At 37.0% G+C, this 22,686-nt stretch overlaps 1 protein-coding gene across 1 annotated transcript in view; it reads left to right on the top strand.

The window, feature by feature from the left end:
• SPATS2 (spermatogenesis associated serine rich 2) overlaps positions 1-22,686 on the top strand; it is a 145,428-nt gene that overhangs the window by 84,816 nt on the left and 37,926 nt on the right. The window contains exon 3 of the mRNA XM_068561040.1: positions 19,265-19,344. Coding sequence (XP_068417141.1) covers positions 19,265-19,344 — 80 coding nt within the window. The remainder of the gene's footprint in view (positions 1-19,264; positions 19,345-22,686) is intronic.

Consider the following 22,686-nt stretch of genomic DNA (forward strand, 5'->3'; position numbering starts at 1 on the left):
TGGGGTGTTGTTGAATAGATAACAGAGTTTTAACTTTGCAAGATGAAAAAATTCTGGAGATTGGTTGCACAACAATTTGAATGCACTTAACACTACTGCACCATACATTTAGAAATGGTTAAGATGGTAAACTTTATGTTATGCTTTTTTTTTTTTTTTTACCACAATAATAAAAAAATAGTGACTAAGCAAAAGAAAACTGTTCTGGATATGGATGTATTAATATCAGCCAAAGTAGACTTTAAGGCAGAAAAGCATGATTAGGGATAAAGGAGGAGCAGTTCATATTGATAAAGGATTTAATTTAACAGAAAAATTAATTCTAATAACAGCTTTAAAACAAAAATTGACAGAATTTAAAGAACTACACAAATTCAGTCATAGTACTTTCTTTTTTTAAAAATAAATTTTCCTCTTAATTTTGCAACTCTATCCTAAAATGACTGTTCCTCATATTAGAAAATTATAAGGATATATAAAATATTTTAAAAAATAAAATAAAAATAAAATTTCAAAAATTTATTTATTTATTTTTTGGCTGCGTTGGCTCTTCGTTGCTGAGCGTGGGCTTTTTTCTAGTTGTGGTGAGTGGGGGCTGCTCTTCGTTGTGGTGCGTGGGCTTCTCATTGTGGTGGCTTCTCGTTGTGGAGCACGGGCTCTAGGTGCACGGGCTTCAGTAGTTGCAGCACACGGGCTCGGTAGTTGTGGCTCGCGGGTTCTAGGGCCCACAGGCTTCAGTAGTTGTGGTGCGTGGGCTCAGTAGTTGTGGTTCGCGGGTTCTAGAGCACAGGCTCAGTAGTTGTGGTGCACGGGCTTAGTTGTTGCGCGGCATGTGGGATCTTCCTGGACCAGGGATCGAACCCATGTCCCCTGTATTGGCAGGCAGATTCTTAACCACTGTGCCACCAGGGAAGTCCCAGTCATAGTACATTCTTAACACAGATCCCTTAGTAACTGATAAAACAAGTAAATGAGAGATTAATAAGGATATAAAAGATTTGACTCATATGATTAGCAAATGTAATTTGCTAATATTTAATCACCATATTTAGAACAGTACCTCCAACAACTGTTTGTTTATTACTTTCTTTTCCAGTGCATCTAGAACATTTTCAAAAATTAACCATATACTGGGTCATAAAGCAAGCTGCCACAATTTTTAAAATATAGTTAAAATCATACAGGTTGTTATGCACACAATGCATTTAAGCTAGTTATCCAAAAGATAATTAGAAAGTCTCCAAATGTTTGAGTATTAAGAAATATTTCTAAATAACAGTTGGACCAAAAAAAGAAATCAAAATAGAAATTAATATTTTAAACAGAAAAATAACAGAAAAATATATATAAAAACTTGTAGGATACAGCTAAAACCATGCTTAGAGAGAATTTTTTTTTAGCTTTAAGTGTCCAGGCATATCTCGTTTTACTGCGCTTTGCTTTATTGCACTGCGCAGATAATACGTTTTTTATAAGTTGAAGGTTTATGTCAACCCTGTATTGTCAGATGGTGGTTAATAAAGTATTTTTTAAATTAAGGTATGTACATTGATTTTTTTAGACATAATTAGACATAAATGTGCATAGACTACTGCACACTTAACAGACTACAGCATAGTGTAAACATAACTTTTATATGCATTGAGAAACCAAAAAATTTGTGTGACTCACTTTATTGCAATATTCACTTTATTGCAGTGATCTGGAACTGAACCCGCAATATCTCTGAGGTATGCCTGAAAATAGTCTGCACATCAGTGAGCTAAGTGTCTATCTTAGGAAGTTAGGAAAAGAAAAATCATCAAAAATGTAAATGAAAGCAAATAAGATGATCCATGAATAATAGAGTTCTAATATTTATGATAGTTCTTTTTCTTGCTTTATTGTAGTTGCTAGGACCGCCAGTTGACTAGGAGTAGTGAAGCAAGAAAGTTAACTATGTGAGATGATGCATGTGTTAATTATCTTGATCTTGGTAATCATTCCACAGTGTATAAGCATATCAGATCATCACACTGTACACTTTAAATACATACAGTTATATTTGTCAGTTATTCCTCAATAAAGTTGGGAAGAATAAAAAAGTAATGAAGCAAGCATCTTGTCTTGTTTTCTGGTCTCAAAGGAAAAGCTCTCTCAGCATTTCACCCTGTGTTGATGTTTGCTGTGGGATTTTTGTAGATACCATACATGGAAAGTCGGAAAGAATCTAAACTACTAGAATTAGTGATTTTAACAATGTTGCTGAATATAAGATCATTGTACAAAAAGCAGTCACACCTATTTATATCAGCAATAAGTAGTTAGAAAATGAAATATAAAAACAGATGCCATTTACAACTGTACCAAAAGTATAAAATAGAAAGAAATTTAATGAAAAATGTGTAAGAACACTATCAGAAAATGATAAAGCATTATTGAAAGAAATGAAAGAACATTTAGATAAAAGGATATACCATATTCATGGATTGGAAGACTCAACATCTTGAACAAAACAGTCCTCCAAAATGGATTTATAGATTTAATGCAATTCCCATTAAAAAAAAAAAACATTATTTTTCTGTAGCTTGACAAAGTGATTCTGAAATGTATATAACAATGCAGAGTGCCAAGAATAGCCAAAGAATTCTTGATGGTCAGATAATCTGCTGTGTCAGATATTAAGACACCATAAATCTACAGTAATTAAGACTATATGGGATAGAGACTTCCCTGGTGGTCCAATGGGTAAGACTCCGTGCTCCCAATGCAGGGGGCCTGGGTTTGATCCCTGGTTGGGGAACTAGATCCCACATGCATGCCACAACTAAGAAGTCCGCATGTTGCAACTAAAGATCCCACATGCCGCGACAAAGACCTGGCACAGCCCAGATACATAGAGAGATAGATAGATAGATAATAAAAAAAGACTATGTGGGATAGCCTTAAGATAGAATTATAGACAAATGAAACACAGAGCCTAGAAACAGATCTATTCATATATGGAGTTTTATTCATTTAAAAGGTAATACTGAAGAGCACTGAGGAAAGAGTGGTCTTTTTTCTGTTAGTTCTGAGACATTTAGAAATCCATGTGGAAAAAATATATCTCTTGTTCCTTACTTTACTGCGTACCTACAAATCAATTCCAAGGTTTAGGTTATAGACCCAAATGTGAATGGCAAGACAATAAAGCTCATAAATGATAATTTAGAAGAATATCTTCGGGCTTCCCTGGTGGCGCAGTGGTTAGGAATCCTCCTGCCAGTGCAGGGGACACGGGTTCGAGCCCTGGATCCCACATGCTGTGGAGCAACTAAGCCCGTGCACCACAACTACTGAGCCTGCGCTCTAGAGCCTGCGGGCCACAACTACTGAGCCCACGTGCGACAACTACTGAAGCCTGCGTGCCTAGAGCCCGTGCTCTGCAGCAAGAGAGGCCACCGCAATGAGAAGCCCATGCAGTGCAACGAAGAGTAACCCCAACCCGCCACAACTGGAGAAAGCCCACGCGCGGCAACGAAGACTCAATGCAGCCAAAAAGAAATAAATAAATAAATAAATAAATAAATAAATAAATTTATTAAAAAGAAGAATATCTTCAAGACCTAAGAATAAGAAAGACTGTTTTTTGTTGTTGTTGTTTTTACTTTTTTCCTTAATAGCATTTTTTAAGTGTTTTAATAGACTATTTTTTAGAGCAGTTGTAGATTTACAGCAAAATTGAGCAGAAGGTACAGAGATTTCTCATATGCCTCCTGCCCCTACACATATATAGCCTCCCCCATTATCAACATCCTTCACCAGAGTAACACATTTGTTACAATTGATGAACCTATACTGACACATCATTATCACTGAAATTCCATAGTTTACATTAGTATTCACTCCTGGTGTTGCACATTCTTTGGGTTTGGACAAATGTACAATCACATGTATCTACTATTATTGTATCATTCAGGGTAGTTTAACTGTCCTAAAAATCTTGTGTTCTGCTTTTTCATCTTTCATTCCCCTCACCTCTGGCAACCACTGATCTTTTTACTATCTCCATAGTTTTGCCTTATCCAGAGTGTCATATAACTGGAATCATACAGTATGTAACCTTTTCAGATTGCCTTCTTTCACTTAGTAATATGTGTTTAAGATTCCTCTGTGTCTTTTCATGGCTCATTAGCTCATTCCTTTTTAGCATTGGCTAATATTCCATTGCCTGAATGTATCACAGTTTATCCACTTACCTACTGAAATACATCTTGGTTGCTTCCAATTTTTGGTAGTCATAAGTAAAGCTGCTCTAAACATCCACGTGCAGGTTTTTCTGTGGGAATAACTTTTCAGCTTCTTTGAGTAAATACTAAGGAGTGCAGTTGCGGAATCATAGGGTGAGAGGATCCTTAGTTTTGTAAGAAAGTGCCAAATTGTCTTCCAAAGATGACTGTACCATTTTGCATTCCCACCAGCGATGAATGAGGGTTCCTATTGCTCCACATCCTTGCCAGCTTTGGTGTTGTCAGTATTCTGGATTTCTGGCTATTCTAAGAGATGTGTAGTGGTTCTCATTTTAATTTGCATTTCCCTAATGACACATGATGTGGCACATCTTTTCGTATGCTTATTTGCCATGTATATATCTCCTTTGGTGAGATGTTTATTAAGGTCATTGGCCCATTTTTTAATTGTGTTGTTTCTTATTGTTGAGTCTTAAGAGTTCTTCGTAATTTTTGAGTCTTTTGCAAATATTTTCTCCCAGGCTGTGGCTTGTCTTTCATTCTCTTGACAGTGTCTTTTGCAGAGCAGTTTTTAATTTTAATGAAGTCCAGCTTATCAATTCTTCTTTCATGGATTGTACCTTTGGTGTTATATTTAAAAAGTCATTGCCAAACCCAAGGTCATCTAAATTTTCTCCTAAGTTATTGTCTAGAAGTTGTACAGTTTTGCATTACAGTTGGGTCTGTGATCCATTCTAAGTTAATTTTTGTGAAGGGTATAAGGGCTGTGTCTAGATTCATTTTTTGGCGTGTGGGTGTCCAGTGGTTCCAGCACCATTTGTTGAAAAGACTGTCTTTGGTCCATTGTATGCCTTTGTTCCTTTGTCAAAGATCAGTTGACTATAATTCATATATATGGGTCTATTTCTGAACTCTCTATTCTGTTCCATTGATCATTTTGTCTATTTTTTTTCACCAGTACTACACTGTCTTGATGACTGTAGCTTTATAGTGTGTCTTGAAGTTGGTTAGTATCAGTTTTTGAGCATTGTTCTCTTTCATATTATTGTGTTGGCTATTCTGTGTCTTTTGCTTCTCCACAGAAACTTTAGAATCAGTTTGTCAATATTCACAAAATAAATTGCTGGGATTTTGATTGGGTTTGCATTTAATCTGTAGACCTAGACCAAGTTGGGAAGAACTGAAATCTTGACAATATTGAATCTTCCTATCCATGAACATAGAATATCTCTCCATTTATTTAGTTCTTTCATTTCTTTCCTCAGAGGTTTGTAGTGTGTAGTTTTCCTCATATATATCTTATACATCCTTTGTTAGATTTATACCTAAATATTTTTTGGTATGTTAATGTAAATGGTATTGTATTTTTAATTTCAAATTTCACTTGTTCATTGCAGTTATATATTAACCTTGTATCCTGCAACCTTGCTATAATCACTTATTCCAGGAGTTTTTGATAACATTTTTAAATTTTTATTATAGAAATTTAAAATTTTTTGTATAAAAGGTAGAGAGAATAGTACAATGATCTCCCATAAACCCATAACTCAAGTCCATAATTAACAACACATGTCCACCCCCAGTGGATTATTTCTAAGCAAGTTTTTTTTTTTTTTGGCTGTGTTGGGTCTTCGTTGCTGCACGCACACTTTCTCTAGTTGCGGTGAGTGGGGGCTACTCTTTGTTGTGGTGCGTGGGCTTCTCGTTGCGGTGGCTTCTCTTGTTGCAGAGCACGGGCTCCAGGCACATGGGCTTTAGTAGGTGCAGCACGCGAGCTCAGTAGTTGTGGCACACGGGCCCTAGAGTGCAGGCTCAGTAGTTGCGACACATGGGCTTAGTTGCTCTGAGGCATGTGGGATCTTCCCAGACCAGGGATTGAATCTGTCCCCTGCATTGGCAGGCGGATTATTAACCACTGTGCCACCAGGGAAGTCCCTCGAAGCAAGTTTTTGACATCATCTCAGGGAAGGACTTTTTTAAAGCAAGCATTTTTTTTTTTATTAATTAATTAATTTATTTATGGCTGTGTTGGGTCTTCGTTTCTGTGCGAGGGCTTTCTCTAGTTGCGGCAAGCGGGGGCCACTCTTCATCGCGGTGCGCGGGCCTCTCACTATCGCAGCCTCTCTTGTTGCGGAGCACAGGCTCCAGACGCGCAGGCTCAGTAATTGTGGTTCACGGGCCCAGCTGCTCCGCGGCATGTGGGATCCTCCCAGACCAGGGCTCGAACCCGTGTCCCCTGCATTGGCAGGCAGATTCTCAACCACTGCGCCACCAGGGAAGCCCAGGACTTTTTAAATAGACATAAAAATCACTAACCAAAAGAGAAAAGAATTAATGTCAATGTATTATTACATTAAAATTTAAAACTTCTATTTATCGAAAGGCACAGTCAAGAGAGTAAAAAGGCAAGTCACAGAGAAGAAATTTGCATCATGTTTAAATGATAGAAAACTACTACAGATCAATAAGAAAAAGACAATTCTCCCTCCAAAAACTGGGCAAGAGTAGGCATGTCAGGAAAGAGAGTATTAAAATGACTAATAACATATATAAAGGCACCGAGTCTCTTTAGAAATGAATGAAATGCAAATTGAAACCACAGTGAGATACTACTACTCTTGCACTAGAAAGGCTAAAATTAAAAAGAATAACAGTACCAAGAGTGTGAGTATGTGGAGCAGTAGAAATTTTTAAAAACTGCTAGTGGAAGTTTAAATTTGTGCAGCTACTTTGAAAAACTTTTTGATATTATGTATTAAAGCTGAAAGTATGCATACCCTATGACTTAACTTCTACTCCTGTAGTATACTCAAGAGAAATGCATTTCCAGGTACACCAAGAGACTTGTACAAGAATATTCAAAACAGTGTTGATTGTATTGGCCAAAAACTGGAAGCGACCCACTTGTCCATCACTAGCAGAATAGATAAACAAACCATGGCATACTCATACAATGAAATATTTTTAGCAAAGAAAATGAACAAACTACATTTACTTGCAAGAAAACGCATGATCTTACAGTGTTGAGCAAAACAAGTCATGCACCAAAAATAAAATATGTACGGAATTATTCCTTTTTTTTTCTTTTTTTATCATTACAAAGATATCTTATTACTCCTTTTTTTTTAAAATTATTTATTTATTTATTTATGGCTGTGTTGGGTCTTCGTTTCCGTGCGAGGGCTTTCTCTAGTTGTGGCAAGCGGGGGCCACTCTTCATCGCGGTGTGCGGGCCTCTCACTATCGCGGCCTCTCTTGTTGCGGAGCACAGGCTCCAGACGCGCAGGCTCAGTAATTGTGGCTCACGGGCCCAGTTGCTCCGCGGCATGTGGGATCTTCCCAGACCAGGGCTTGAACCCGTGTCCCCTGCATTGGCAGGCAGATTCTCAACCACTGCGTCACCAGGGAAGCCCCGGAATTACTCCTTTTAAAAGTAAAACTATACCATAATATTTAGTCAAATGTGTTTAGGGGGTGTCAACTATAAAGAAAAGAAGTTTGGAGCGCAGTTACCTTTGGCGGATGGGAGGAGATAGTGATGAATGGGGTCATAAGGAGGACTTCTGGGATACTAGCGTTTTATTTCTTAACTGAGGTGATAGTATTTGGGTGTTTATTTTGTGATAAATGATCAAGCTGTGATACTTTTATGTGTGTGTGCACTGTAAATGCACATACACATAAAGTATTCCATTCTATAATTGTAATTTCATATATAATAATTCCATATATTTCACAATAAAAATTTTTTTAAAAGACATTTCATTAAGGCAGAATGGGTTTAAACAAGTGTGCTGTTTAGGTAGCATGTTTCTTACATTCACAAGTATAATGCTTAAAAGCTAGTGTCCACTTTCTGATAATTGTAACAACTATTTAGAAATAGAAATATTTATAATCAAAGTAGATTGTTGATCCATAAGTCAGTTTAAGAAAGAAAAGCTGACAGATTTAATTCTTATTTGCATGAAGGTTAATGAATGAAGAGTGACAGATTTTGCGGTGCTGTGTATTATGAGAAGAGTCATTGTTTGGTTGGAGACAGAAGCATGCAATTAGGATTGCCTTGTTCATTTCTGTACTTTGAAGCAAGGGGGATGAGATGGGGTGGAGAGGGAAGACAGTCACTGTTTTACAGTGCTAGAATGAACATCCAAAGCAAAGTCTTTTATAATGACAAACAGAATATCTCTCAGATCTAAACTGAAATTAGTTCTACCACATATGAAATGAAATGCAGTTAAAAAAAAAAATCGCTCCTCCTTACTCTCCTTCAGATTCTTAGGAATTCTGCCAGCTAGTGTGCACTGATTTAGTATTTGAAGGTTTGTTCTACTTTTAAATATCACAGTTCATAAGTGTTTTAATTTTTTTGACTTATGAAATTGAGTTTCTTTCCTGGATTAGCTGGCAGAATTCTTGAGAATCTGAAGGACGTGAGGAATAGGAAATAATTTAAAAAACAAAAATAAACACCTATGCATTCAACTCACCCAGTGCACGAAATAAGCCCAGAACTATGGCATATATTGTAAGGACATCCAAGAGTAATGATCCCATAAAATAGAAGATCCATTAAACAGAGAAATATTAGTGAAACCTAAAAAGAGGGTTTGACTTGTAAGAGACTGAATATAGGCCCTTAGCAGTGGAAAGTATGTTTTTCTTCAGACTTAATGTTTTTCTTCAGACTCAGCTCACACAGAGGCATATTAGAAGACTTGATTTATTCGCAGACTGACTTTCTGCTTTTTAGATTATCTAGTTTCCTTGATTCTCCCCCCGCCACCCCTGTTTTTACTGGCTGTTCGTCTTTTAGCCACATCACAATTTATTTCTTCCTTTCACAAAAGGCTGGGAGAGATTAACAAGTAGTAAGGTAAAACTCAGTCCTTCTCACTGCTTGTAAATAAAGAAGGACTTAACTAGATATTTTACTTTTTATTCTATTTTAGTGCCGCATTCCTTTAAAAAAGCCTGAAAGTTGGCTGTAAACAGATATGAAAATAATCATCATGTGGCTTCATAATTTTCTAAGTAACTATTTGAATTCTTGTAATCCCTGGAACTACATACAAAGTTTTGCGTATAAAACATTAACTCAGGGGGCTTCCCTGGTGGCGCAGTGGTTGAGAATCTGCCTGCCAATGCAGCGGACACGGGTTCGAGCCCTGGTCTGGGAAGATCCCACATGCCGCGGAGCAACTAGGCCCGTGAGCCACAACTACTGAGCCTGCGCGTCTGGAGCCTGTGCTCCGCAACAAGAGAGGCCATGATAGTGAGAGGCCCGCGCACCGCGGTGAAGAGTGGCCCCCGCTTGCCGCAACTAGAGAAAGCCCTCGCACAGAAACGAAGACCCAACACAGCCAAAAATAAATAAATAAATAAATAAAAATTAAATAATGTATCATTCAGGTGTACTTAAAAAAAAAAAAGAAAACTTTAAAACAAACAAAAAAAAACTAACTCAGAGATAATCTAGAATCAGCAAATAACATGTACTGATCTTAGTAATTAAAGATTTGAGTTCTTTATTTAAAAAAAAAATCACAGTTTGTAAGTGCTTTAAATTTTTTTGACTTATGAAATTGAGTTTCTTTTTTGAAACAGCTGGCAGAATTCTGAGAATTTGAAGGACAGTATGGAGTAGGAAATAATTTTTTTAAATTATGCATTTTATTTCACATGTGGGAGAACTAATTCCAGACTAATGAGAGATGGCATTGAGACAGAAGAAGTTTGGCATTAAAATCAATATCATTGTCTCCTGGCTATTCTCTAGAATACATTACTGAGAAAGTTTTGAAAGGTGGACTGAATTTCCTATCTACCATTCAACCATCGAACCTGTTAAATAATGAGACACTCAAGAACTTTTGGAACTTAAAAAATAGAAGCTTATTCTGTTGCATCTGCTTGAAACCTGGGAAAATCTATTGGTGAGAGTAAAGTAGGATTTAATTGCTTGCATAATAAAAACCATGACTTTCCATCAAGCTCTACCTTGAAAAATCAGAACTTACTCTAGATGTTAGGAAATTTCCCAGTGTAAGCACTTTGTCTATAAAAAGAGGCACAACATACTTCAGAATGTAGCTGAAGAAGCACTCAAAGGAGCAAAGTAAAGAAAAAATTTAATCGGCTCTTAAGACTAGATGACAAGGGAATTCCCTGGTGGTCCAGTGGTTAGGACTCCGCGCTTTCACTGTCAAGGGCACAGATTCAGTCCCTGGTTGGGGAACTAAGATCCCACAAGCTGCACAGTGCGACCAGAAAAAGAAAAAAGACTAGATGACAAGTGAAAGCAGAAGTAACAGGAAGATAAAAGGCTGCTTTCTTTCATTGAAGACCCACTGAGCAGATTGGTAGTTGAAGTGTGGATTTTTCTGGACATTGAAGCCACATTAGTCATCCGAAATGGCTAGGAAGACCAATCGATGAGACTCCTTACAACCTACTAAGAGGATTGGCAACTAGGATGGAGGTTTCTTAAATAACTTTTAAACAACTAAACATATAAAAGTGCTAGCATTACAGAAAGCTACAATAGTATACTATAGTAGAATTACTTAAAGCAAACTAGAAATCTTACAAAATGGCATTTTGACATAGTTGCCTTTCTAAATTTCTCATCTCTGATTTGCTTCCCTTCTAAGCCTGATTCTCCTTTATTTACACATATCCCCACCTTTTTAAATAAGTACTTATTTCTTACCAAAACAGTCATAATTCTTCTAAGCTTAGAAGGTAAATTGACAGAAGAGAGAATTACCACCTAGGAAACTGAAGTTGGTGGCATCTTCAGTTTTGAAGTTGTGAATATACTCTAGGCTTTAGCTAGTAGTGCCTGTGACAATAACTTTCTTTTCCTTGCACTCACATTTGTGCAACATAACCCCTGTCCCTATGTTTGCCATTAGTGCACATGAAGAAACTGAACTTCACTTGTAATTTTAAGGGTGATTTATATGTGGATTATTCTCAAAATTGGCATGAGAAAAAGCAATTGCAAGAGACTAGTTATTTTCTTTTAGGTGGTTGAGTACTGGCTGTATTCAGTCTAAAGGAGAACTTCAGATTGTTTAATTGTTCATGAGATACCACTTCTGGCACTCAGCCTCTGCTTCTGAGTTTGCTTTTTAATTTTTAAAAGGAAGTTGATACAGTTTGAGAAAATATGACAAGTGATCATCACACTTGTTAGGTTATCTGTATGTCTAGGGTTCTTCACCTCTGGGCTTACCTGCATTTAATTGGCTCTTAACTGTATGGCCTGTCTTTGACCATGGTGAAATGTGAATAATTTTGTTATCCAACTTGTTTCATGTATGTATGAGGAACATCAGTGAGTAATAACAAAAATCTGAGATCCTTAGAGGAAAGGTGATATACCACCTTTTTGTTAAAATAATGGCAACTTGAGAACTAGTATATTTGATGAGTTACGGCACTTTGTGTATAGCATAAAACTTGGACTCTGTCCTTGATTCTGCAGTAGGTTTCTTACTGTATGAGTTTGGGTAAAGAATAGTACCATGACTGACTTTTCTCATCATTGTAAAGTGAAGAGAAGGTATTCTGGAAGGGATTATATTTCCACCTTTCTCCTCACTTGTCAGATTGGATAATATAATAATTTGCCATCATGTCAATGAAAAAAAATACATAAACAATCTAAAACCATAAGTTTTTAGTTGTTAAATTCAAAGACACAAATGCATTAGCCCCTGTAAGAATCCTTAGACCTACTCCATGTCTGGGTTGAGCCCCCTCGATGCTTCTCTCTACTGTAAGCAGCCTGGAATTTGGGGGGACAGACTTCCATGAAGGAAACAATCTTCTCATTGATAATCAGATTGAATTCACTTTAGTACTTTCAAAGAGCCTTACTGTGCCTTAATAATATTAGCTCTGCCAAATCTTTTTAGGTAGGACCCTAAATAGTAAAGCTTTCAACAATCTCCACCTTGGGCTTCCCTGGTGGCTCAGTGGTTAAGAATCTGCCTGCCAATGCAGGGGACAGGGGTTCGAGCCCTGGTCTGGGAAGATCCCACGTGCCGTGGAGCAACTAAGCCCGTGGGCCACAACTACTGAGCCTGCGCTCTAGAAACAGCAAGCCAAAACTACTGAGCCCACGTGCCACAACTGCTGAAGCCCGTGTGCCTAGAGCCTGTGCTCCGCAACAAGAGAAGCTACCGCAATGAGAAGCCCATGCACCACAACAAAGAGTAGCCCTGCTCACCACAACTAGAGAAAGCCCACGCGCAGCAACGAAGACACAACGCAGCCAAAAAAAAAAAAAAAAAAAACTCTACCTCAAAATAGTGTTATGGTGGGCATCTAGTATATGTATTTAGTACTGTGCAATTTAATAAGCTGTGCATAGTTGCTGTCATTATTAGAGAGATTGTTTATTTTTACTGGTCTCTTGCACTAGACTATAAAACTCAGAGCAGGAGCCATAGACATCTTGTTTGCCAATGTATCCTCAATGCCTAGCTTGGCTCATGGTAGGTGCTTACCAAATATTTTTTGCAGAGATTAATTTGGAATCTCAGTAAGGGATCCTTACATTTAAAATTTTACATTAGAAAACAATGCTATTTTCTTTTCTTAACATTCTTTATAATTAGAACTTAAATTTTTTTTAATTGTGATAAAATTTACATGACATAAAATTTACTATTTTAACCATGTTTAAGTGTGCAGTTCAGTGGCATATTTTCACACTGCCATGCAACCATCACCACTGTCCATCTCCACACTTTTCCAACTTGCAAAACTGAAACTCTGTTATCTATTCAACAAGATCTTGCATTCTCCCTTCCTCCCCAGCCCATAGCAACCACCATTCTACTTTCCCTTCTTTTAATTTGACTCTCTAGTCACCTCATATGAGTGGAATCATACAGCATTTGTCCTTTTGTAACTGACTTAATTCACTTAGCATAATATCTTCAAGCTTCATCCATGTTGTAGCATGTGTCAGAATTTCGTTCCTTTTTAATGCTGAATAATATTCCATTGTGTATATATATACACACCACATTTTCTTTATCCATTCATCTGATGATGGACATTTTGTTTCTTCTACCTTTTGGCTATTGTGAATAATGCTGGTATGAACATGGGTATACAAATATTGGGTTGGCCAAAAAGTTCGTTCAGTTTTAAGTAAACCTAAAAGACACGTTTTTCATTTTCACCAAGAATTTTATTGAACAATGTATTCACTGACTGAATGAACTTTTTGGCCAACCCAATATTTGTTCAAGTTGCTGCTTTCAGTTTTTTGTGTGTATACCCAGATGTGGAATCGCTGTATCATATGATAATTCTATCTTTAATTATTGTATTTAAGGAGACATCATATAGCTTTCCACAGCAGCTATACCATTTTACATTCCCACCAGCAAGGTATGACGGTTCCAGTTTCTCCACATCCTCACCAATACTGTTTTCTCTCTTCCTTTCTTCCTTTCCTCCCTCCTTTCCTTCCTTCCTTCCTGCCTGCCTGCCTGCCTGCCTTTCTTCCTTCCATCCTGAGAGTTGTGAATATAATCAGACCTTTTAACCAAATTAATTATGAAACATTGAATACAATATGGTCTTCAGGTTAAATTATAAATTAAAAACAGAATTAGACTATGTTTCAAAGTTTGTTGAGATACGTGTTCAATTACAAAGAAGACATACAGATAGATGGCCAACAGGTACATGAAAAGGTGCTTAACATCACTAATCAGGAAAATGCAATCAAAACCATAATGCGATATCACCTCTCACCTGTTAGAATGGTTATTATCAAAAAGACAAGAAATAACAAGTGTTGGCCAGGATGTGGAAAAAAGGGAACTCTGTGCATTGTTAGTGGGAATGTAAATTGGTGCAGCCACTATGGAAAACAGTATGGAGGTTCCTCAAAATATTAAATATAGAACTACCATATGATCCAGCAATTCCACTTCTGGATATTTATCCAAAGAAAGCAAAAACATTAACTCAAAAAGACACATGTACCCCCATGTTCATTGTGGCATGATTTACAATAGTCAAGGTATGGAAACAACCTAAGTGTCTATTGATGGATGAATGGATAAAGAAAATGTGGTGTATATATACAATGGAATATTATTCAGCCATAAAAAAGAAAATCTTGCCATTTGTGACAACATGGATGGACCTTGAGGACATTATGCTAAGTGAGATAAGTCAGTGAAAGACAAACCGTATGATCTCACATACATGTGGGATCTAAAATTTGAAAATAAAAGAGCTCATAGATACAGAGAACAGATTGGTGGTTACCAAAGATGGGGGGTGGGGGGAAGACCAAATGGGTAAAGGGGGTCAAAAGGTACAAACTTCCAGTTATAAAATAAATAAGTCCTGGGAATGTAATGTACAGCATGGTGACTATAGTTAATAATACCGTATTGCTTGTTTGAAAGTTGCTGAGAGAGTGTATCTTAAAAGTTCTTATCACAAGAAAAAAATTCTAACTATGTATGGTGATGGATGTTAACTAGACTTATTGTGGCGATCATTTCACAATATATACAAATATCAAATCATTATGCTATATACCTGAAACTACGTAATATAATGTTACATATATGTGTCAATTATACCTCAATTAAAAAAAAAACTTGCTCAAGTCTGGTTTGATATATGTGACAGTCAGATATTTCTATGTTGTCCTCATTGAAATAACTTTTGCCTGATTTTTGAAGCCAGTGAAAACAATAACAAAGCCTGCAATATTTACAAATCTGTCAGTGATACTGTAAATAGCATACTTTTTCCAAAATGTTCCTAAATGTGTGCTATTTGAAATAATTCCAAGAAACCTGTGAGATGGCTCCTGATAGAATGAAATAAATGATAATAAGAAAGCTCAGTGTCAAGGGTTCCTCATATCCTTTATGAATCTTGCCTGAGTATAGTATTTAACTTCATTTTTTTTTCTTTAAAAATGTATTTCTAAAGAAAAAAAAATTTATTTCTGATAGAGTATACATGACCTTCTATCATAGACTAGTTATAAAAGGATGAGATCCTGCCTTATTTCCTACCAATGGAATTAAGTAAATCTTAGGCTTTCTTTGCACGAAAAAATAAAGAGAATTGTTAAATCACTAATTGTTGTTGTTGGGAATTAAAAATGACTTTCCCTATCATGTTGAGAGGCACTTAAGCTCCAGTTCATTGAAGCAGGGTTTTGAATCTACTTGAGTTGTTGGTTTAAGTAAAAAGAGGCAATATCAGCGGGTGAATAGACAAGTTAAGATGTTAAATTATTGCTGCCCTTTTTGGCGAACTCATGATTTAGAATATAAATACAAAATGGGCATTTGTGCCCTGGGAGGCTGACCTGTACAGACTACAGGCCAGACTACAGGTTTCTTGCCCTCGGGCTTCTGGTTGAGTTTGGCTATTGGGCAGCATAGACAGGAGACCAGAGGCAAGGAGGAGAGTGAGGTAGGAGTATCTGTTCCCCCAGTCTTTCCCTGAGGGGTCACTGTGGGCTTACTGTGTCCTTTGCCTAAAGGACTATTATCCTATGGCTGTCTCCACACCAGATGAAACAAAGATGAAAGAGCCTGCTCTCTCTGGGTTCCAGTAATTGCTCCCTCCTTACCTTCTTTAACACCTCCAGTAGCAATATACATTGCTATTATTAGCCAAGGATTACTGTGCTCTATCTTGTGGTTTCCCTACTCCCTACCAGCACCTTTGAAAATAGTCCCTTCATTAAACTCTCTTCAGATTTCCCAGTCTAAGTGTGCTGTTTGTTTCCTGCTGGGATCCTGACTGAAATAGCTGCTTTATGTATTTTTTTTTAACGTCTTTAATTGGAGTATAATTGCTTTACAATGGTGTGTTAGTTTCTGCTTTATAACAAAGTGAATCAGCTATACATATACATATATCCCCATATCTCCTCCCTCTTGCGTCTCCCTCCCTCCCTCCCTATCCCACCCCTCTAGGTGGTCGCAAAGCACCTAGCTGATCTCCCAGTGCTATGTGGCTACTTCCCACTAGCTATAGGTTTTACATTTGGTAGTGTATATATGTCCATGCCACTCTCTCACTTCGTCCCAGCTTACCCTTCCTCCTCCCCATGTCCTCAAGTCCATTCTCTACGTCTGCGTCTTTATTCCTGTCCTGCCCCTAGGTTCTTATGCTTTATGTATTTTTAATCATTATCCCAACTGGTATGCCAAATAAACCCTAATAATACTTAATGCTAATTTGAGGGGGCAGTAACTGAAGGTGTTTGCAGAACTACCCTTTGTTTTCCTTGCACTTGGTTTCATCCAGCATGTTGTTAAAGGAAGAAAAATAAAAAGTGTTAGATGATGTAGAAGTTAGAAATACCAATAGTTCATTTAAATATAGATTCCAAAATGCTGTTTTACCTTAAGTATCCCCTCTTTTCCCTAAAACAGATTGGTGGTTTGATTCCTTAATAAGATTACTGATGTCCTTTGTATCATCTCAGAGCTCATTAATGTGTCTTTGGGAGAGAGTACAGTTGACCCTTGAACAACACGGGGGTTAGGGGTGCTGACCCCTGAGTGCAGTGGAAAATCCTTACAATTGGGCCTCAGTGTCCACAGTTCTGCATCTATGGATCCAACCAACCGCAGATTGTGTAGTACTGTAGTATTTACTGTTGAAAAAAATCTGCGTATAAGTAGCTCCAGGCGGTTGAAACCCATGTTGTTCAAGGGTCATCTGTACTTACAACAGTCAGGTTATATCATCTGGATAACCTAAAGCAATTCTGAGAAGGTTGCTGGGTAGTATTTTGGCTGTATAAGATTTTTATCTGTACTGTGTCTCTTTTCAATTAATAAAGATAATTGGGAGTTAACCATATTATGTCATCATCTGGAAACCTCAGGCTTTAAATACTGAGTTTGTGTAAATGTGACCTGATTTTTCATTCGGGGAACAATTATGATATTGCCAATATTACAGAGGTTAAATCTAAATTAATTCACAGTTCAATGGTAATTGGCAAACACAGTTTCTCTTTGAATGACATAGGCTCTATTCATATCCTCTTTTCCACTTTTAGTACCAAAATATTGTTATCATTCTAACTTATAAATTATCAGTCTTCCATAGCAACTAGGAGGTATTTTAAAACACAGGATAACAATTGAGCTGTAAAAGAGGCTTTAATTAACTGGGACAAAGTGAGAGAGTGGCATGTACATATATACACTACCAAATGTAAAACCGGTAGCTAGTGGGAAGCAGCCCCGTAGCACAGGGAGATCAGCTCGGTGCTTTGTGACCACCTAGAGGGGTGGGATAGGGAGGGAGGGAGGGAGACGCAAGAGGGAAGGGATGTGGGGATATATGTATGTGTATAGCTGATACACTTCGTTATAAAGCAGAAACTAACACACCATTGTAAAGCAATTATACTCCAATAAAGATGTTTAAAAAAATTAAAAATTAGAAAAAAACATCTGAAATAATAGTAAAAGAATTTGGAAAGTGCACTAGAATATTACTGTATTTTTTATACCCCCATCTTATTCCGTTCAGACTGCTGTAACAAAATACCACAGACTGGGTAGCTTATAAACAACAGAAATTTACTTCTCACAGTTCTAGAGGCTGGAAATCTGAGATCAGAGTGCCAGCATGGTCTGGTAAGGGCCTTCTTCTGGGTTTCAGACTTCTCATTGTGTCCTCACATGGTGGCAGGGGCTAGAGAGCTCTGTAGAATCTTTTTTATAAGAGCACTTATCCTGGGACTTCCCTGGTGGTCCAGTGGTTAAGAATCTGCTTTCCAATGCAGGGGACGCGGGTTCAAACCCTGGTCGGAGAACTAAGATCCCACATGCCGTGGGGCAACTAAGCCCACGCGCCACAACTACTGAGCCCTCACACTCTGGAGTCCACACTCCGCAAGGAAGAGCCCACCGCAGCCACATAAGTAAATAAAATTAAAAAGAAAAAAAGAGCACTAATCCCATTCATGAGGACTCCACTCTCCAAAGGCCTCACCTACTAATACCATTACTGTAGGATTTCATATATGAATTTGGAGGGGAGAACACAAACATTCAGACCACAGCAACCCCTTTTCTCAAAATTTCCCCTTTTACTTGCTTTGTTGAAATTCTAACCCCCAAGCTACTCCCAAGTATGGTGCATGGATCTGCAGTGTTGGTACCGCTTGGGAGTAAAAACCTCAGGCCACACGCCAGACTCCTGAGTCAGAGCCTGCATTTTAACTGGAGATTTCCCCAGATGTTAAGTATACACATCAGAATTTGAGAAGCACTCTAACCATGTCCTAGGATCGCATCTCATTAGATTAAAACAAAGTTGTCAAGTGTTAAAGCTGAGGTAATTTGTTGATCATGTAGTCACGGGTAAAGAAACTGATTAAATTCATAGATAGCCTTTTCTTTATAAGTGCAGGGAAGCCAAACTCTTTTCTGTAATTACTTACATTGAACTAAATTTTCCCATTTGTGCTGGTAATGTAAACTCAGGTACATTGCTTTATCAAGTATTATATTGGGAACACAAACAAATGTATTCATGGAGTTCATAGTCTAAAAATATGGTGTGTGTGTGTTGCAGTCTGGAAGATGGAAAGTACTTTTATGTGTTGTTATTATTAACGCCACAGAAGCTCTCATTCTCACATTTTCATAGTTGTTAGTATTAAATTTTACCTTGAGGAGCTATTTACTTACAACATTTTTAGAGGGTCTTTTAAATTAAGATAGGATAGCTAACAAAGATACCAAGGATTACTGGACAGTCTAATATAGGTGATGTACTTAGTGTTTTTCTCAAGCTGTGACAGTTTCTATTAAAATCAAATTAATTTTGTAATTTTAATGCAAATGTAGTTATCAGTTATCTATATAATAGAATTTGCAAAATAACAACTAACTTCTTGTTAGCTGTTTATGGGAGAAAAGCAGCTAGTATTGGCCCTTCCATTTTGCGGGATGGATTATATGTTAGCTTTGGACCATGTTGAATATATTTTTTCCTTCTCATTGTTTCAGATTCATCAGGATTCATTTTTGATTTGCAGTCCAATACTGTACTGGCCCAGGGAGGAGTTTTTGAGAACATGAAAGAGAAGGTATGACTAGTTACTGTGGATAAGAAACTTGAATGTTTTGTTAAAATTTAGGTACTAATAAAATCAATGGCTATAAAAACTCATTAAGAAAGTGAAATTTGAAGAACAAAACTGTATGAATGCCACTGTATATCAGAGAGTAACCACCATGAAGGTTTTGAGGAATCAGAGCATATACGTGCAATTTGCCTTGCATGTATACATATACATATATTTATTCTAAATTCTCTTGAAGACATCTTAATATTAATTAATATTATAACAATATTTATATGGCTAAGTGTGTATCTCATTTAGCAACATTCTTTTTTTTTTTTAATTTATTTATTTATTTTATTTATGGCTGTGTTGGGTCTTCGTTTCTGTGCGAGGGCTTTCTCTAGTTGCGGCGAGCGGGGGCCACTCTTCATCGCGGTGCGCGGGCCTCTCACTATCGTGGCCTCTCTTGTTGCGGAGCACAGGCTCCAGACGCGCAGGCTCAGTAGTTGTGGCTCACGGGCCCAGCTGCTCTGTGGCATGTGGGATCTTCCCAGACCAGGGCTCGAACCTGTGTCCCCTGCATTGGCAGACAGATTCTCAACCACTGCGCCACCAGGGAAGCCCTAGCAACATTCTTTAAAGAACAATCTGAGTAGGATCTTCCCTTTTTCTTTTTTAAGACAACCCAATTTTTATTTTTTGATTTTTATTTATTTTTTTTATTTGGCTGTGCCAGGTCTTAGTTGCAGCACGTGGGATCTTCGTTGCGGCACGTGGGGTCTTTTAGTTGCAACATGCGGACTTTTAGTTGCGACATGCATGTGGGATCTAGTTCCCTGCCCAGGGATCGAACCCGGGCCCCCTGCATTGGGAGCGTGGTGTGTTAACCACTGGACCACCAGGGAAGTCCCAGGATCTACCCGTTCACTTGAAGAGGATTTTTAAGTCCCGGAGACTTTAGAGTAAGAAGAGAAATAAATTTTCTAAGTAATACACCTTTGGAAGAAAAGCTTGTTTTTAGTAATAGAACCCTTAATGAGCTATACTGAGAAAAACATTAAAAAAAAAGCTTTATGTGTGTTCTCTGTCTTATTTAAAAAGTATATTGTTGATTATGGAGTCATAGATATATATTGGTTCATTAATATAAACACTTTCACATTTTAAGTTATCAGAATTTTACCTTTATCATTGAATCTGTTATTTTTGCTTGAAGCCCATTTTCTAGTGATCAGTGCTAAATTTTTTGCTCATTTCAAAAATGTATATTACAAATTTGCCTTCTTTGTATTATAGATTATATACCTTCCCATTTGTATGGTTTTAAACCATATCATTGTTCAATTAAGCCTGAAACAAAAAAAGTATAGAATGATATGAAAGCAAGTGTACTAAGAAAGACTTAGGTTCTAATACAGATTCTGCTACTTGAACAAGATACTTTACTTCTCTTCGTCTATAAATGGACTTCCTTTTCAAGCAGTATGGCTGACTAGATACCCTGAAAACATTTCTAATATACAGTGCTTACCAATACAGAATGAAAAATAACATACATCATTTTAAATGCATAGCTGGGGAATTCCCTGGCGGTCCAGTGGTTAGGACTCTGCACTTTCATTGCAGAGGGCCTGGGTTTGATCCCTGGTCGGGGAACTAAGATCCTGCAAGCCACATGGCACGCAAAAAAAACAAACCTTTTAATACTATATTTGAACTTTTATTATTATATATGAACTTATGTTGTAAGAAACAAAATTTCCTAGCTCTATCCACTGAAAGGACCTAGAAATAATGACTCCCTGGTAGCAATAAACACACCTAGCTCTTAGATCTTGGTTTCTAACTACCAAAAAGAATCAGGTCTTCTTGAAGAAATAACCAATTTCACATTGTGCAGTAAGACAAGAAATGAAAATTATAAGGATTAGAAAGGAAGAAAAAAAAAACTGCCGTTATTTATAGACAATACTGTTGTGTACATAGAAAAACCAAGAAAGCAACAAATTATTAGGAATAATGAAGTCATCAGAATAGCTGGATATAAAATCGATATGCAAAAATGAAAACAGAATATGCAATTATTGTAAAGTATATATTTTTAATCTCAAAAGATATAAAATACCTTAGGAATAACTGACAAAATTGGAATTCCCTGTTTTAAAGGGAAATTTGGCATTTCTAATGAAATTGTAGATGCCCTACTGTTCAGGAATTCTACTAGTGGTTATATACAATAGAGGCATCCTCTCACTGTTCACATAAGACCCTTTTGGTTTTTTGTTTGTTGTTTTTTTTAACAATTTGCTAAACATTGTCATAGGCTCTGAGTATTCAGCAAGTAAGCATAAGCATAGGAATATTTATTATAACATTTTTCATAGTAGCCAAACATTGGAAAGAACGTAAATGTCCATCAACAGGAGAATGAATAAATTGACTATATTCATACAATGGAAATGCTATGTAGCAGTTAAAATAAATGAATAAGATCCATTTATCAACATGAAAAATAAACCTAAAAAAAATTGTTACATGAAAAAGCAAATTGAATATAGACATGTACGATATGATAATATTTATGTAATGCAAAACAGTAATATGTATTACCTGTGGATACATACATACATCATAAAAGTACAAAAACATGTATCAAAATAACACCAAATTCAAGGTAGAGATCTCTGTGGAGAGGAGGGAAATGGGATTTAGGAGAGACTTCATGGGTACTTCAGTTGCATGTATTTTATTTTATTAAACTGGCTGTCATATAGTGAGTGTTCATTATGTTTTATATGCCTGAAATAGTTTATAATAATTTAAATTATCTTTAAGCATTATTATACAATTAAATGATATGAAGTAAATGTTTTGAAAAATGCTATACAAAAATCTGTTATTGTTGGTGGCTCGTTAAACTTCCCACCTTTCTCTATAGTTTGCTAAAAATGAGGAAATGTTGATGCTGAATTAATACCTGATACCTAAATTAAACCACCCTTTCTTGAAATAAAATCTGGCGCAAATCTTCTTTTTAAATTAATTAATTAGGTTGCACTGGGTCTTAGTTGCGGCATGCGGGCTCCTTAGTTGTGACATGCGAACTCTTAGTTGCAACAAGCATGTGGGATCTAGTTCCCTGACCAGGGATCGAACCTGGGCCCCCTGCGTTGGGAGCGTGGTGTCTTAACCACTGTGCCACCAGGGAAATCCCCTGGCACAAATCTGTTTCTAGAAATGTTCTGCTTTTCTAAGTTTTGAAATTAATTTTTATGTACTGTTATCACTCATCTATTAATCATTCCCAGTGAGTTGGTTGTATGTACTCACACTGACACTAAAGAGTGATATATCTTGTTAAAA

The sequence above is a fragment of the Eschrichtius robustus genome, chromosome 13 (assembly GCF_028021215.1).
Source record: "Eschrichtius robustus isolate mEscRob2 chromosome 13, mEscRob2.pri, whole genome shotgun sequence".
NCBI lineage: Eukaryota > Metazoa > Chordata > Mammalia > Artiodactyla > Eschrichtiidae > Eschrichtius > Eschrichtius robustus.